The 17836-nt window shown below is 40.8% G+C and overlaps 7 protein-coding genes across 7 annotated transcripts, besides 1 other annotated feature; 6 read left to right on the top strand and 1 right to left on the bottom strand.

The window, feature by feature from the left end:
• Positions 1-11: 11 nt before the first annotated feature.
• KLLA0_D00352g (uncharacterized protein) lies at positions 12-533 on the top strand (the record flags this gene model as incomplete). The annotated part of the gene is made up of 1 exon (XM_453087.1): positions 12-533. One exon carries the CDS (start codon positions 12-14, stop codon positions 531-533), a length of 522 nt encoding a protein of 173 aa, XP_453087.1.
• A 546-nt stretch (positions 534-1079) lies between these two features.
• Positions 1080-3377, top strand: KLLA0_D00330g (glycoside hydrolase family 3 protein; the record flags this gene model as incomplete). The annotated part of the gene is made up of 1 exon (XM_453086.1): positions 1080-3377. The coding sequence occupies one exon, from the start codon at positions 1080-1082 to the stop codon at positions 3375-3377; it is 2298 nt and encodes a 765-aa protein (XP_453086.1).
• Positions 3378-3788: 411 nt separating this feature from the next.
• Positions 3789-4182: a long terminal repeat.
• A 547-nt stretch (positions 4183-4729) lies between these two features.
• Positions 4730-5905, top strand: KLLA0_D00275g (uncharacterized protein; the record flags this gene model as incomplete). Its single annotated transcript, XM_453083.1, has 1 exon — positions 4730-5905. The coding sequence occupies one exon, from the start codon at positions 4730-4732 to the stop codon at positions 5903-5905; it is 1176 nt and encodes a 391-aa protein (XP_453083.1).
• A 1956-nt stretch (positions 5906-7861) lies between these two features.
• Positions 7862-8344, top strand: KLLA0_D00269g (uncharacterized protein; the record flags this gene model as incomplete). The annotated part of the gene is made up of 1 exon (XM_002999322.1): positions 7862-8344. The coding sequence occupies one exon, from the start codon at positions 7862-7864 to the stop codon at positions 8342-8344; it is 483 nt and encodes a 160-aa protein (XP_002999368.1).
• Positions 8345-9065: 721 nt separating this feature from the next.
• On the top strand, positions 9066-12080 carry KLLA0_D00264g (uncharacterized protein; the record flags this gene model as incomplete). The annotated part of the gene is made up of 1 exon (XM_002999321.1): positions 9066-12080. The coding sequence occupies one exon, from the start codon at positions 9066-9068 to the stop codon at positions 12078-12080; it is 3015 nt and encodes a 1004-aa protein (XP_002999367.1).
• A 1601-nt stretch (positions 12081-13681) lies between these two features.
• KLLA0_D00258g (histidine phosphatase family protein) lies at positions 13682-15136 on the top strand (the record flags this gene model as incomplete). Its single annotated transcript, XM_002999320.1, has 1 exon — positions 13682-15136. The coding sequence occupies one exon, from the start codon at positions 13682-13684 to the stop codon at positions 15134-15136; it is 1455 nt and encodes a 484-aa protein (XP_002999366.1).
• Positions 15137-15818: 682 nt separating this feature from the next.
• Positions 15819-17549, bottom strand: KLLA0_D00253g (sugar porter family MFS transporter; the record flags this gene model as incomplete). Its single annotated transcript, XM_453082.2, has 1 exon — positions 15819-17549. One exon carries the CDS (start codon positions 17547-17549, stop codon positions 15819-15821), a length of 1731 nt encoding a protein of 576 aa, XP_453082.2.
• Positions 17550-17836: the final 287 nt, after the last annotated feature.

The following is a 17836-nucleotide window of genomic DNA, read 5'->3' as shown; positions in this document are numbered from 1 at the left end:
TTATTTACAGTATGCATTCTTTGAATGTCGGCTACTTACCGTATTTGCAGGTCATAGGAAGTAAACTTGCCATTGATTTTTTGCCAAATTCTTGTAGCGACCTCAAAGTGAGTGAACACCCCCCCCAGAATACCTTTGTAGATACCCAAGTTGGGTTTGCATCTCGAGGACAGTGTTCGAAATCTCATAGGAATCACTTCCACAGAACGCCGTGTAGTGTTGAACTAAAAGCTCTCCCAGAACGGTTACTATTTCAATTTTCAGCTGCTAAATTTTTGCGGGGTAACAGGAATGAGTGTACAACTTGTTCTTCCGTGCCGTACTTTAACAAAAAAAAAACAGCTTGCATTCTGCAACCATTGTTTCTTCCTCTCCCTTCAAAGGAACCCAGAAAAGGGTGCGGTAGAAAAGAAGGGCTGATTACCAGTTATATATATAGTTATGATTCGTGCTTCTATGGAAACAACCGAGCGAGAACACACAAGAATGTTGAACATGATGGGCTAATGAGCTGGCTTTGTACTTGTTCTTGAGGTCCTACTAAGAGGACATTGAGCTGACCTCAAAAAACCTTGAGTAACGCAGAGTTATACTGATAACGGGTATATAGATTGGATTCGGAAATACATTCCCCAAATTTAGTTTAAAGTTTCCCAATAAGTGCAGGCGGATAATATAATTTGCAATCAATATTTTCCACTTGTTATATTTTGCGGGGGAAGATGCATATTTCTATTTTAATTATGTGACTAATGTACTGTACTGTATGTATTTTTCGAGAGCACATTATATCAGGCAGTAGCTTTTCCGTATTTTCGTGTGCGTTCCAAGTTTCTCAGAGAAACGTTGGAACATCTGTTTGGTACGCACAATAATAACTGACAAGATACCTTCGTAAAAAAGCAAAGAGATGGTGGCATATTAGTGTGAGTTGGCATGAAAAGTATTTAAGGGAACCTTGATTCCATACTTGTGATTCCGACGAACTCACATTCGATAATTTTCTACTATCAATCAATCTCTCAGCTATTCACTCCAATAAATACAATATTAGATACATACGCTACGGACCTTTATTTATGATCATGTCCAAATTTGATGTCGAACAAAAATTAAGCGAACTAACCAGAGATGAAAAAATCTCTTTGTTATCTGCTACTGATTTTTGGCACACTAAGGAAATTGAACGTCTTGGAATTCCATCAGTGAGGGTTTCTGATGGTCCCAATGGTATCAGAGGTACTAGGTTTTTCGATTCAGTTCCTTCAGGCTGTTTCCCTAACGGAACTGGTCTAGCTTCCACATTTGATGAGGAACTGTTGAAAGAGGCAGGTAAATTGATGGCTAAGGAAGCCGTCGCCAAGAATGCTGCTGTGATTTTGGGACCCACGACTAACATGCAACGTGGTCCTTTGGGTGGTCGTGGTTTTGAATCATTTTCTGAAGATCCATATTTAGCTGGTGTTGCTACTGCTTCGGTTGTTCAAGGAATCCAATCTGAGGGTATTGCTGCTACGGTAAAGCACTTTGTCTGTAATGATCTAGAAGATCAACGCTTCTCTTCCAATTCTATTCTCTCTGAAAGAGCATTGAGAGAAATCTACCTAGAGCCTTTCAGGTTGGCAATCAAGAATTCAGATCCTGTTTGTTTGATGACCGCGTTAAATAAGGTGAATGGGGAACATTGTCCTCAGAACAAAAAATTGTTGATAGAGCTCCTCAGAAAGGAATGGAGTTGGGATGGGATGATCATGTCCGATTGGTTCGCTACCTATACGACTGCTGCTTCCATCAAGAACGGTTTGGATATTGAGTTCCCCGGTCCAACAAGGTGGAGAACTAATGAACTTGTTTCACACTCTCTAAATTCCAGGGAGCAAATCTCTATTCATGACGTTGACGACCGTGTCAGACAAGTTTTGAAGATGATTAAGTTTGTTGTTGACAACCAGGAAAAGACGGGGATTGTTCAAAACGGCCCAGAAACTACATCTAACAACTCTAAAGAAACTGCCGAATTGCTTAGAAAGATAGCTGCCGATTCTATCGTGTTACTGAAAAATGAGAATTCTGTTCTACCTTTGAAAAAAGAAGAATCGATAGTCATTATAGGTCCAAACGCCAAAGCCAAGGTATCCTCCGGCGGTGGTTCTGCATCTCTGCATTCGTACTATGTTATTTCACCATACGAAGGGATTGTTAACAAAGTCGGCAAGGAAGTTCCATATACACTTGGGGCAGAATCTCATAAGACCTTATCAAATTTGATTGAACAACTGGTAGTAGATCCTTCAAAACCAGCAGAAGGAGATAATGTAGGTGCAGCGGCTTACTTTTACAATGAACCCGCTGGAGCCAGGCCACAAGGAAAATCTCCATTTCATGTTACTACCTTTAAGCATTCCCATAACATGCTCTTCGACTTCAAACATGAAAAAATCGATTCATCAAATCCCCTGTTCTACATCACACTGGAAGGTTACTTTACTCCTAAAGAAGATGCCAACTACCTATTCGGTTTACAGGTTTACGGCACCGGCATATTGTACTTGGATGATGAATTAGTGGTTGATCAGAAGAAAGACCAAACTCGTGGAAGTTTCTGCTTCGGTGCTGGTACCGATGAAAAGACCAAGACTGTCAGTCTGCAAAAGGGTAAAGCGTATAAAGTTAGAATCGAATACGGTTCTGGTCCAACAAGTGAGTTGGTGAGTGAATTTGGATCTGGCGGTTTTCAAGTTGGTGTTGCCAAGGCTATTGATGCAGATGAAGAAATCAGGAAGGCAGCAAAACTTGCTGCGGGTCACGACAAAGCCATTTTATGTATTGGTTTGAACGCAGAATGGGAATCTGAAGGTCATGATAGGGAAGATATGATCTTGCCAGGAAGAACAAACGATCTCGTCCGTGCTGTCTTAGAGGCCAATCCTAACACTGTCATCATCAACCAGTCTGGTACTCCCGTAGAATTTCCATGGGTAGAACAAGCCAATGCCTTACTTCAAGCTTGGTACGGAGGTAATGAACTGGGCAATGCTATTGCCGATGTCTTGTACGGGGACGTTGTTCCAGGTGGTAAATTATCTCTGTCATGGCCATTAAAACTTGAAGATAACCCAACTTATTTGAACTTCAAGACTGAATTTGGCAGAGTTCTCTACGGTGAGGATATTTTCATTGGATACAGATTTTATGAGAAGTTGCAAAGAAGAGTTGCATTCCCCTTCGGTTACGGGTTATCTTATACTGAATTTGCTTTATCTCATCTACAAGTACAAACGGATGAGGAGGTTATCTCTGTTTCTGTTAATGTAAAGAACACGGGTGAGGAATATGCGGGGATCCGAAGTCGTACAAATTTACATTGCTGCGACTGAATCATCTGTTTCTAGGGCAGTCAAAGAGTTGAAGGGATTCAAGAAAATTTTACTTCAACCTGGGCAAAATGAAACAGTCAAAATTGATTTAATCTTGAAGGACTCTATTTCCTTCTTTGATGAAGAAGTCGGTAAGTGGTGTTCAGAAGCTGGTCAGTACAAAGTCTTGGTAGGCACATCTTCCGATGGCATTGTGCTGAGTGAATTTTTCGACGTGAAGAAAACCTCGTATTGGACAGGTTTGTAGCTGGCCGATATGCTTCACTTGCAACATGTTTTAATGTCCGCATTTATAATGTATCTAGATGTCTTTTATGTCTTATGATTGTTGGCAAAGAAATAGAATAATTCCCAGCTTTTAGTGCTACTGATCACGACGGGACCTTGGACGATAGGTATAATGTTTATAATTGTTGGAATGGATATTCATCATATTTGGTAGTAGGGGCTTGGCCTAGAGGGTTAGTAGTATTAACGTAATTGAATGCCATGCTGACTTGTAGTTGTTAATGAAATAAATGGATAATTAAATTGGTGATCGACTAGTTAAGTAAACGACTTACGGTGTTCTCCTTGGTTTCTTACATCTGACATATAAGTTAGTGTAGAACAGTAATTAATATGTCGTCAAATCCAGATGGGAAATTGGATGAAGAAACCATCTACTTATATACTTTTCAGATTGGGCTTCCAATCACCAAACGCTGCAGCCTTGATCCTAGTTCGTCTCAGCTTCAGCTTCTTATTTAGCATTGGTTCAATAACTGGCGCCTTAGAAGTGCTCCTACAACGCCAGGGAACAACAAACGGATAGTAAATAGGCAATTGATGTCAAATACAGATAATATGAGAGTATAGGGAAACCCATCTGTTCAGGGTAACACTGGCCGTAGATTCGGGGTCTCGGCACATCACGGTGTGCTTGTCGGAATAGATTGGGGAAGAGAAAAAAATCAAAGTGTACGTTTAAGATCCAAAAATTGTGGTGAGATATCTGCTTTTTAGTATGGGGGTGGTCAATATGGAAGAATAAATGTCTGACCCGTACATATCTGTGTGTGGATCATACGGGAACGGTATCGTATGTGAATAATTAGGGTCCTGCTCCCTTTTATGCCGAGATTTAACAATAGGCAGTGGTAAAGATCCCCATTAGTCCTCCAAGAGACAAATTAATAGGACCCTTACTTAGATCTCATGATTTTCTACATGGTTTACATATATAAAGATATTATGAGAGGAAGATTATGTCGGTGAATCAGTAGGATTCTAATTTGGTTTAGTATGAGAATATTTCAATTGGATTGTTGAAATAAAGTATTTAGAACCAACAGTTCTTACAACAATTGAAGATGCTCGCTAAAACTTTGGCTTTGTTATTCTTAGCCGTGCCAACTTGCGTTAGGGCCCAAAGTCTCGAAGTTCCGCAAGTCGAACCTATTACCACTGAAACCACTGTATTCTCGAGAGGACCGGGACAAATCACTACAACTTATTCCACGGAAGTTGTGACTGACGATGGCACTATTCCAACTGTTATGACTATCTACTATGTCCAGATCCCGTATTTTGATGATGACGATTATGTTACTGAGGAGACCATCGTGACCACTGAATACACAGCGTGGACAGGCACTTATACTACTACGTATTCCACTGAGGTTTTGACTCTAAGCGGTAGCCCTATACCGACTGTTAAAACCATTTACAAGGTGCAGACCCCAGACACGTCAGATGATGGCGGGGATGATGGCACTGAAACCACGACCACCACTGAAACCACAGAGTATACTGTATGGACTGGAACGTACACCACCACTTATTCTACCGATGTGCTAACTGAAACCGGTGATGATGGTATCGCTACCGTCAAGACGATTTACAAGGTGCAGACTCCAGACGGCACAGATGATGATGGTGGAGCTGAAACTACTACAACGACTGAAAGCACCGAATATACCAGATGGACTGGTACATATACCACTACTTACTCCACTGATATTTCGACTGAAACTGGTGATGATGGCATCGCTACTGTTAAGACTATCTACTTGGTTCAGACCCCAGACGGCTCAGATGATGACGATGATGAAACTACCGTTACCACTGAAACTACACAATACACTGGCTGGACTGGTGCTTACACTACTACTTATTCCACTGACGTCTTGACTGAAACCGGCGAAGACGGTTATCCGACTATCAAGACTATCTACTTAGTCCAAACACCTTTATCTTTCTCGAATACAACAGATGGCGATGATGATAAGACTTCAGATGATAATGGTGATGATAACACTACTGATGATGATGGCAGAACCACCATTGAGCCACCGACCACCTCTACAGACACTACAACTGATCAAGATGACAATGGAAATGGAGGAGAAACTTCAACTCCATCTGATGCACCACCGGACTCAACTTCTTCTGAATCTTCTACAGATGGTTCAGGAACCACATTTGAAGGCGGTGCTACCAGAGTGCTAGCCACTTCTTTCTTTGTTGTATTATTGGCTTTGTTATGATGCCATTCTACTACTCGTGGGGTAATCATTTTTCTTTTTGGTTTGCCTTCCTTTTTTCGATCAACTTTTAAAATAGGTCTTACAAGTGCCGTTACTTCAATTCATTCGGTTCGTACTCACACCTTAATTGCTTCTTGATGTAGTGTTTACATCCTCGATAAAGATAATTTTCAATGGGAATAGAAAGTATTATCTCTTTCAATTAATTAAACATCTGTCATCACAGGATTGTAATCTTTATGTTTAAGGCAGGTCGTTGTATATCACGTACCAAAGTAGTTTTAACAATGTAACACGTGGAGGCAACCTACTGAGACACATTTTGTTAAAAGAGGTGGTGAGGCCATACTTCACCAACAGTTCCTTAAGATGGGCAATTTACATAGTGTTCTCGGTCCACTTATCCTCATCAATATTTGATTCAACGATTGAAGAAGCACTTGCCTAATTCAAGTCACATGATCCATCGAATAATGTGACAAACAGCCACTGACGACCATTAAAAATGGATGTTAGGTAGAAGATCGATCATTAAAGTAAAGCATTGTTCTGTGGTCTTCATGTGAGAACTTGGTACTAGCAGGAAAAGGAAATAAGTGCTATTGAACATTGTTATACTTGTTCCTCGTGGACCAGTTTTTCGTCTTGGGCCGTCATGTCCATTTTGTATTTTTTATTCTTGAAAATCAAAATGGTATGATTGCGAATGGAATAAGGAATGATGAGGTTGTTACTACTTTTCTTGGATTTTCAGGTACTCGTTAGGATGATAAAGCAATTTTCAACTAAGTTATTATGCTATCGGTGTTTTTTTCTGTTCAACCAGCCACCAAACGCTGAGTTCGTAGACAGTTTCACGAATCGTAAAGAAACCGCCTGTAGTATATTTCCAGGCGAGCTTACCGTTTTGATGTTACTGTTCCAGATTCGTACTCTCTTAAACTATTCACTAGAAACACCCTCTTCCCAATCCCATGAAACTATATAGAGCTGAAGTTCGAATGATGGACCGTTTGTCTTGAGCCTGGAAATTGCTTTACAAATGTGCTTTGAAACAAGTTATCACAGCTTTTATGGATCCCTATCAGATACCAGAACAGGCATGCATCGCAATTCAGCCTTTATTTGTCTCTTTTCTGGAAAACGTTTAGAAACAAATCAACGGAAAGTGAAACTGGTTTTCAGAGGCCAATAGGAAATCCTTCCGACATTATACACACGTAGACATGAACAATTCTATAAACTGTGGTGCAAACGACCATGCGTTCACAATGTTCTCTCAAACCTGTAGAAGCTGACACTTGACTGTGGCATATGTTTGAATGCATTGATAACGAATCCGATAACATGCAATGAAAACACGCGTTGGAAATGTTACAGATGTAAGTTAACTGACAATCTTCGTTCTGGAAGCTTATCTCCAAAGAAGCATTTCATCGCATCTGGTAACCAATAGACCAGTGCGTACACAAAGAATCTCTGATTTTGATTGCGCAGTAGGGTCGATCTTATTGTGATCTGGTTAACTTTAAGAGAAAATCCTTTGTCAATTTCTTCGCAAAACACCGTGTCGAAGTTCTGCATAAGCTGATATACTGAGAAACAAAACAAAACAGGTAATAAATAAGGAGTTACATCATGCCTTTTCCTTCATCCGGCTCGGTTTCAGATTTACTTCGAGCTTCCACTGCAATGAAGTAACTCGTTAAAATTGTCGATTACCAAACGAAAATTCTTTTGATCCTTTTAGTGGTGGGGCAGCCCCACGTATGCACATTTTACACCTAGTAGTGGGGTTGCAGCAGAGGAAAGTTTGCAGTATGAAAAAAATGACATCAGTTTGATCTTAGAACACTTCGTACAACTTTTAGGATTTTCATTTTTTCTAATTGCGTTTCTCAAAACGAACGTACTTTCCGCTGCAGTGATGGATAGAGCAGGACAATTTCTCTTATTATGAGGCAAATAACCATGTCACAGAATCGTGAAGACACCTGCTGTGTAACTGTCTGCAACTTTGAATGCTCAGTCAAACCTTTCAACCTGGCAAGACGCACTTTCAGCCAACCGTGGCAACTGAGGTTGTACGGTCGCCCACAAAAAAAAACGGAAGTAAAGATTTCTCGGAACAAAAATAGAAACAAGAAACATTCCTCGAAAGATCTACAAACGTTTTTCATTGCTGCTGGAGTTATTCTTGCGCTTGTGTTATTGCAATATCAAACGTGCTTTGCTTTTTTTTTTTTTGGTTTTTCGTTTCCTGTTTTTCTTTCCAATCTTCATTCTTTGTGCGTCGTGCATAGAAAAAAATTGCATGTCCAATCTGTCGATCTAGGTATTTCGAAAAGATCTACGCAGAAAAATGCAGCTCTGCCCATTCAAATGCCCGTACTTAGGAGCAGTGATAACAAAATAAAGAAAAATTCCGGCTTCGGATAGAACCCAAGTGTCGGATTTGGAATTTCTTTATTCCAAAGCTTTGTTCTTTAGCTTAGAATGGCCTTTTATGCAGCTCTTTTAAAAAAAAAGATGGGTTTAGCAGGTCAGTCTAAGGGAACAAAGCTTTTATCTGTGTCTGAGCTGAAAGGCTCTTGTTTGCCATTGAACACAGGTTCTGGAGGATTACTGCATGCTTGACAATAACCAACTCCACCAGTCTCCAAAAACTCAAAAAGTTGATTTACATACTTCTCGCAATTGATGCTGAGTATGTTACTTCGACTATTGAGTGCAAAGACAATCGGCATAGAACATTTTTCTTTTGTGTTTTTGGATTCAAGTTATTAAACAGACTATTGCGTTAGTGTCCTCCCACAGTTCATTAGTCACTGGTTTCAAATTATTGTTGGTGTTGTTTTATTTTTAGGCGGACATTCTCCTTCCCTTCAATGTACTTTACCAACGTATACCTGAAATTACAAGTTGGGGTGCACAGAAAGCAGTGTTCCTGATTATATGCACTTATCGGCCATATGCTGCTACTGAAATGTTATTTCTACTGAAAATTTCAATTTGGTATGTATATATACAAGCTGATAGAAACCATTAGGAGGTACTAAGGAAAACTCAATGACATTTAAAGTGTGACCGCCATTAATTGTTTGTTTATAGAAAACAAACTAATAGCATCAAAAAACAAAAGGTCAACATTCAAAACATCATGCGCAATTCCAGGTACAGCCTGTTGGTGTTGTTAGCAGCGTTATCAAACAATATTCAAGCACAAAGCACTACTGATGAAGTCATTATAGGATGTGCTCCTGCAGAGAATTCTTTAAAGAAAGGTTTTGAAGTTAGTTACTATCACTATCCAAAAACTGAATATGATGTAGTTCTCAAACGTTCAACTGATGATTTTGATTTGGATGACTACCTACAGGGTGGTTACGAAACTTATGATGGTGGGCTAATTGGCACGAGTTCTGGTGTTACTGATTTGACATTTCAAACTGATCTTGGTGATGGTTGGGGTTTCCCTGTTACTGTGGGAACAATGCCACCAAATTATAACTACGACACCCCGCTGACTGTTACCAATTTTTCCATGCTCTTTACTGGTTACTTTTATGCTACCCAAACTGGTAACTATCAGTTCAATTTTGATTACGTTGATGAATATGCATTTTTAAACATAGGTGCTGGCAATGCATTTGATTGCTGTTCTAATTCTGCTTCCACTCCCGGCCCATTTGATCTTGCAGTCTCGAATGTTTATCCAGAAGTTATATACAGAAAACGGTCAATCATATGGTCTGAGCAAAATTACGTCAACGCATACCTGACAGGCGGTTATTATTACCCGATCAGACTATTTTTTATCAATTCAGCTGACAACGCTGAGCTATCCTTCTCCTATGTGGACCCTGATGGAAACCTACACACAACTTTTGAGGATTCCGTGTTTTCTGTAGATGATAGCGAAGACTGCCCCGTGCCAGATCTAACAACAACCCTGCCATGGAGCGGTACTGTAACTACAACTGTTACTACACATACTGAATATACCGATTCAAATAGTAAGACGACCAATGGAAATATCGTTATAGTTAAAACCCCAGAAGTTAATACAGCAACTACCACGTACACCCCATGGAGTGGAACAGAAACTCAGACCATTGGGACCGAGATTGTCACTGAAACTGGTTCGGATGATATTCCAACCATCAAGACTATCTATACCGTCAAGACTCCAGAAGTTCAAACCGCCACTACCGAATATTCAGGATGGACCGGTGCTACTACCAACACCATTGGTACCGAGACTGTCACAGAGACTGGCTCGGACGGTATTCCAACTGTGAAGACTATCTACACCGTTGAAACCCCTGAAGTTCAAACCGATACAACCACTTACACTCCATGGACCGGTGCTACTACCAACACCATTGGCACTGAAACAGTAACTGAAACCGGCTCGGACGGTATTCCAACTGTGAAGACTATCTACACCGTTGAAACCCCTGAGGTTCAAACCGATACAACCACATACACCCCATGGACCGGTGCTACTACCAACACTATTGGTACCGAGACTGTCACAGAGACTGGCTCGGACGGTATTCCAACTGTGAAGACTATCTACACCGTTGAAACCCCTGAGGTTCAAACCGATACAACCACTTACACTCCATGGACCGGTGCTACTACCAACACCATTGGTACCGAGACTGTCACAGAGACTGGCTCGGACGGTATTCCAACTGTGAAGACTATCTACACCGTTGAAACCCCTGAAGTTCAAACCGATACAACCACATACACCCCATGGACCGGTGCTACTACCAACACTATTGGTACCGAGACTGTCACAGAGACTGGCTCGGATGGTATTCCAACTGTGAAGACTATCTACACCGTTGAAACCCCTGAGGTTCAAACCGATACAACCACTTACACTCCATGGACCGGTGCTACTACCAACACCATTGGCACTGAAACAGTAACTGAAACCGGCTCGGACGGTATTCCAACCATCAAGACCATCTACACTGTTGAAACCCCACAAGGTCAAACGGATACAACCACTTACACTCCATGGACCGGTACTACTTCCAACACGATCGGTACAGAAACAGTGACTGAAACTGGATCTGATGGTATTCCAACTGTGAAGACCATCTACACTGTTGAGACGCCAGAAGGTCAAACTGATACCACTACTTACACTCCATGGACCGGTACTACTTCCAACACTATTGGTACAGAAACTGTCACCGAAACTGGATCTGATGGTATTCCAACTGTGAAGACCATCTACACTGTTGAGACGCCAGAAGGTCAAACTGATACCACTACTTACACTCCATGGACCGGTACTACTTCCAACACTATTGGTACAGAAACTGTCACCGAAACTGGATCTGATGGTATTCCAACTGTGAAGACTATCTACACTGTTGAAACCCCACAAGGTCAGACTGCAACAACCGTGTATACCAGCTGGACAGGCGAATATACTACCACCTTCGCCACTGAAATTGTTACCTCAACTGGTGAGGATGGAATTCCAACAATCAAGACAATTTACTCAGTTGAAACTCCTGCAGAAACCAAACCAACATTTAGCGGTTGGGCTAGTAACACTACTACGTCTGATGTAACATCAACAGAGCCAACCTTCTCATTGACTACTGTCACTACAACAAGTAATGGCATGACCACTATTTATACCACTACTTGCCCTATCGATACCACTGTCACCGAGAGTGAATCTGATGCAACCATATCTGATGTAAAATCAACACAGCCAACTTTCTCCTTGACTACTGTCACTACAACAAGTAACGGTGTTACTACCGTCTACACCACCACTTGTCCTATCGATACCACTACCACTGAAAGTGCATCTAATGAGTATCACACTTCAAAGTCGGAGATCGATGAAATTTCTACCAGAGAAACCTCATTTGCTACAGGTACAAACAAAGACCAAAGTTCTAGTGTTGAAGTAACAACCGCTTCTCAAAATGCTGAAGTCTCATCAGCCGACATCGCTATCACTTCTGATGTGTCATCCGAAAGTGAAACCAGACAAGCACAAACAAGCTCTACCGCAGAAACACGAGTAGTAACTACTACCACAGCATCTACATCCAACTTGATATCAACGTACGAGGGTAGCGCTGTCAAGCTTCTTGCGACTCCATTCATTGCGGTAATCTTGGCATTGCTATGATTCCTCATTTGAGAAGATAAAAGCCGCTATTTATCCGAGGAAAAAGCTTCGCTCATGTGATGATAGCTTGCACTTTATTATAACATTTTCATTTCCCTTACTATCAGAGATGGATTCGAAATACCCATTATTCCATCATTTTAGTTCTTATACGCCTTTTCTTTTTGGACTATCATTAGTGGTTTCCAAAAAAAGTATCATGGCATTCTCTTTTTTTCCATTTGATTTCACTACCGAATCGTCAACTTCTTAACAGTTTTTCTGCTCTCAATTGACCTGCTCATGGAAACCCTCCACATTTAAGTTCTTGCATTTAATTAGCATCATAAATTTTAGCCTTAGTTTGTATAATAATTGTTGAAAACATTCTATCGTAAAAACTTTATCAGCAATTCAAACCAGAGCATCAGACCGGTGGCATTCAAAGTTGGCATCGCACATGTCAATAAACACTGTGCAACTTCTGCTATACTTGGTCATTTTTTCATGATGTTTTTCTAAAATATTCCTTAAACAGGAAACAAGTAAACAAAATGATGGAGCTGCAGCCTTTTCAGTATTGCGGAAATGTGAGAATAGTGATGAATGAATAATAGCATGGAACCATAACTGACGCTACCATTGTAAAATCAATACCATGTCAAGTAATACAGAGCGAAGGCCAGTACCAACATTAATGTCCAACTCAGAAATTATAGAAGTTATCTATCTACCACCGAAGATAATGATAGGAAAGAGAGCACGGGTATTTGCGAGAATGGCGTACTCTTGGCCGAAATTCTAATCAGTGAATGATCTAAACGTGTTTAATGCTATTAGATTGTAGGTTCTTATGCGTTTAACCTAAGCTTCTGGCTGGAGACGCAAGACATATTCCGGCAACCATCATCATATCAAAGCCCAAAACGGAAAAGCTCAACGGTTCATAGCATCCACGTCTTTCCTTTTCCGCTACCTGGGTGTGGTTTATGTTCTTGCACACCCTAATATTGAACCTTACACGCTGCATATAAAAACTCTTGATTGTTAATTCCTTAGTTTCCGCACAGACAAAGCACTGGAAGTGTGAAACACGCTGTTTTGTTTTTATGCTAACACATCGGCAGTAAGGGTTCAGATGCGAATTGAACGCTTTTCCCTCGGAAGGGGTCTCAGGACATGGACTGCCGTTGAGTGCCAAAGTGCTTCGTCTAAGTGGTTTGAATCCTACTTGACACACGTGCATACGGCATTCGAGTATTTTCAGGGTCGTTGCATTTTGAAAAAGGAACACTGAATTTGCAGATCAGAAAAGCTCTGTAAGGTTGGAAAAGTGGCTTTCTGTGATACTTTCTAAGAAAGTGCGGCTGTAAAATAAAGCCGACTGCTCGAGCCCTTTAGACTATATTCTCGAATATCGATTAGATGATGGAAATTCGTTGGAGGATACCGCCAATAATGCTAAATGACACTCGCACGTGTAGTGGGTTCATCGAGATGAGTTCAGATGTATGAACAGACAGAAATTTGGCATATAAGAACCGCATCACACAAGTGATGAGACAAGGTTTACTGATGATCCTTCATTACAACAATAGAAGGTATTATTCAATTGCATAAAAATGAAGCAGATCAAAAACGCAGGTTCAAACAAGCTCAGGTTAATAATGCTATCTATTCTGTTGGGTTTATTATCACTATCAGGGACCCATGCGGCTCCTATTTCAAAGGATAACGGCACAGTCTGTTATGCCCTCAACAACAGTACCACAGACGAATCCATCTTTTCCCTTTTGAACGGTCAAGGTCCCCACTACGATTACCCACAATCGTTTGGGATCCCAGTAGAAGTCCCAGACCAGTGCACAGTTGAACATGTCCAAATGTTGGCAAGACATGGAGAGAGATATCCAACTGCATCAAAGGGTAAACTTATGATTGCACTATGGGATAAATTGAAGGAGTTCCAGGGTCAATATAACGATCCTTTGGAAGTTTTCAATGATTATGAGTTTTTTGTGTCAAACACAAAGTACTTCGACCAATTGACTAATTCTACCGATGTAGACCCTTCCAATCCTTACGCAGGTGCAAAGACCGCTCAACATTTGGGGAAATACATTGCTTACAACTACGGGGATCTGTTTAGTGACTCCAACCCAGTCTTTACCTCCAGCTCAGGGAGAGTCCATCAAACTGCCAAATACGTAGTTTCATCTTTGGAAGAAGAACTTGACATTCAACTTGATCTTCAAATTATTCAAGAAAATGAGACCTCAGGTGCAAACTCCCTTACCCCTGCAGATTCGTGTATGACATACAATGGTGACCTTGGTGACGAGTACTTCGAAAATGCCACACTACCATATTTAACTGATATCAAAAACAGATGGATGAAAAAGAACTCTAACTTGAATCTAACTTTGGAGCATGATGACATCGAACTGTTGGTGGACTGGTGTGCCTTTGAAACCAATGTTAAAGGTAGTTCAGCCGTTTGCGATCTCTTTGAGCGCAATGACTTGGTTGCTTATTCCTATTACGCAAATGTGAATAACTTCTACAGGAGAGGGGCTGGTAATCCTATGTCGAATCCAATTGGTTCAGTGTTGGTCAACGCCTCTTACAATCTTTTGACACAAGCTGATGAATTGGACAACAAGGTCTGGCTTTCATTCTCTCATGACACCGATATCCAACAATTCATTTCAGCGCTTGGTTTGATCGACAACGGCGTCACTGAGTATTCTCTCGATCAAGTTGATTTCCAAAACATCCAGCAACTAAGTTGGGTGACGCCTATGGGAGGTCGTATCTTCACTGAAAAATTGAAGTGTGGAAATGCCTCTTATGTTCGTTATATTATCAACGATGTGATTATTCCAGTTCCAGGTTGCACCTCAGGTCCAGGGTTTTCCTGTCCTATCGAGGACTTTGACGATTACATCACAAACAGATTGAATGGCATTGACTATGTTTCCAGTTGCGAAGTTCAACAGGTGTCTAACACCACCGAACTTACTTTCTACTGGGACTACAATGAAGTGGAGTACAACGGTCCCGTTAGTAACAAGTAAGTCTCATACCGACTCTATTAACAGTGATTGAGTTCAAAGATGTTGGGCTTTTTTTTCCCCGACGCTGCTAAGCATTTCTAATACCCCATCTGAAGGATCTTTTTTGTATACATGGAAGTTGAATATCCAAAAAAATCCCATTATTTCGTTCTTGAGCACTCGCCGAGTAGGCAGTTACATGTATTGTGGCCATAGTCTCTTGGTTCGTACTTCATTTAGTTAAAGAGCTTTTTAAAGTTTATACGAAGAGGTCTGATATCGTTAATATCCAAGGAATTTACAGCATTGCTTCTTTCTCCGGGAAACTTCTCCAGATCTTAAAATCTGTTGAAATTTCGGCAATAATCGGAACTGTATTAAATACGTCTTGCTACGTACGGCGTTTTATGAAATTTTTATGGTAATGTATAAACCTGTCAAATCAGTATTTGAGCGACTTTTAAGCATTGCCTTTAGATTTTAGATGTCAAATGTCATTTTCAAATTTTTTAGAGATATGTATAAAAGGAAACAACAACTCATAAAGGCCCTCCTCATAAACACAAAAAAACATTATACTGAATATATAATTTCTAAAAGAGCAAAATATAAGATCGATGAATGATGGTATCGGTATCTTTTCAAGTTACAATTACCAAACTTGAAGACGAAACGTCAGTAATTGAGAACGGAGGTCATTTCTTTACTTTTTGATGTCGGTGTCCCCTTCTTCGATTGTTTCCAACCAAACCTCAGGGTTCACATCCAGGTCTTTCATTATTGTCTCACGAGAGAAAGGCTCCACATGTGTACTGTTAAACTTCCTTGCTGGAACTCTTTGATGGAATAACTCATCAAGCTCTGCAAATGTTCTGCCCTTAGTTTCTGGGAGATCGAAGTAAGCCCAAACTAATGAGATGGCAGCTAATCCACCCCAGAACAAACCTGTCTTTGCACCCCAGTTCCATTGGTCGGAGTTTAACATATACGGTGTCAAAATAGAATTTACAATAGCTATCAAGTTGTAGGAGTTACGTGCTAGAACTACAGTTTTAGTTCTCAATCTGTCACTAGGAATTTCTGACACCACACAGTAAACAACAGGACCTAAGGTGGAGTTGTAAAAGAAGTTGTAGATCAGCAACATGGAACCAGCACCCCAACTGGCACCTTCAGAGCTGCTGAATCCGAGGCCACCAGTAATGAACATAACTATCGTCTGGAAAAAGACACCCCAAAAGAGAATCGTGAAGCGACCAGCTCTGGAAGATAGGAACCATGATGTTAAGGTACCAACAATACCAATCACGTATTGAATGATGGAAAAAGTGAAGGCTGCAGAAGTGTCCAACCCGGCTTTTTCATAGAAATAGGTGGAGTATCCCATCAAAGCGGATCCCGTTAAATTTTGCATGACCCATGTGAGACACGTTATCCTGGTTCTTCTCGCATCAATGCCCTTGAAACAGTCCATATAAGAACTTGATTCGGAAGCAAGACGGTTTTCTTTCTCGACAGTCATTCTCATTTTTGTGATCATTATGTCAGTTAGCTTGTCCTTTTCAGAAGTGGGCAGGGTTAGAATTCTTGTGACGGATCGTTTGGCTTGATCGATCCTGCCCTTTCTAACCAACCACCAAGGAGATTCTGGAGCAAGGTAAATACCTACAATCAAAGGAACCGGCCATATCCACTGTAACGCAAATGGAAGTCTCCAACCTAGCTCATCATTGGCAAGATGTTCCTGACATGCCTTCAAAACTCCAGCGGCAATCACTTGCCCGATAAGCCAACATAAATTGATGTATGTTGTCAAATAGTATCTCAAAACCAATGGACAGACCTCACTAGCATATGAAACGCAGAGTGTTTGGAATGAGCCCCATGGGATACCACTTAAAATTTGGCCTATAGCAATCATAGTCAAACTGTTTGCAAAGTAGAGAATAAAATTGAAAGCAATCAAAAGAACCAAGCCAGCAATCAACACAAGCCTGTAACCGTAACGATCTGCGAATATACCAGTTATCTGCAAACCAATAATCTCACCACAGGCAACACACATCCCCAAACCAATTTGCCATTTGGAAGGAATCTCCCAAATGTCATTCGCTTGATTGTATTCACCGAAAGTGGTTCGAAAAATTGGAAGAGCAAACAGATTGTTAATGAAAGCAGTGTCGTACCCTTCCATGATTAAGCCGGTTGAAACCACTAAGGACCAACCTACAGCTTTCGGGTACTTGCGCAACCCTTCTAAGAGAGACATACTTTTTTCAGTCGCATCAGCGCTCGCAGCACCATCGACGTCACCAAGGAAGCTATCTAATAAGGCATTTTGATCTACTAACTGATCGTTGGAGCTTGCTTCTTCCCTATGTTCAATATCGACCTGTTTTGTGTCTTTCTGAAGCACGGACGATGAAGAATCCATTGTGAAGTGATTCTGTCCTTGTTGTTATAGTTGTTATTGAATTAATTCAGCTTTACTGTTTTGTTTGAAGTGAATAAAGAACTTTCTGTTATCAATCTTATGAAGCATTTGCCACGCTAGAACTATGTTGTCGATCAACCCACGCCAGTTAATGTCATATTTATAAGAATTATCACAGCTTTCCTCATACTGGATATTGTCATGAAGCTCAAGAACATTGTTTGTACTGACATCTAGAATAATGAGGTGAAGTGATTAAATCGGGGACCAGAACACAGAAAAACCCT

The sequence above is a fragment of the Kluyveromyces lactis genome, assembly GCF_000002515.2.
Source record: "Kluyveromyces lactis strain NRRL Y-1140 chromosome D complete sequence".
Classification (NCBI taxonomy): Eukaryota; Fungi; Ascomycota; class Saccharomycetes; order Saccharomycetales; family Saccharomycetaceae; genus Kluyveromyces; species Kluyveromyces lactis.
This window is presented reverse-complemented; position numbering and strand designations above follow the sequence as displayed.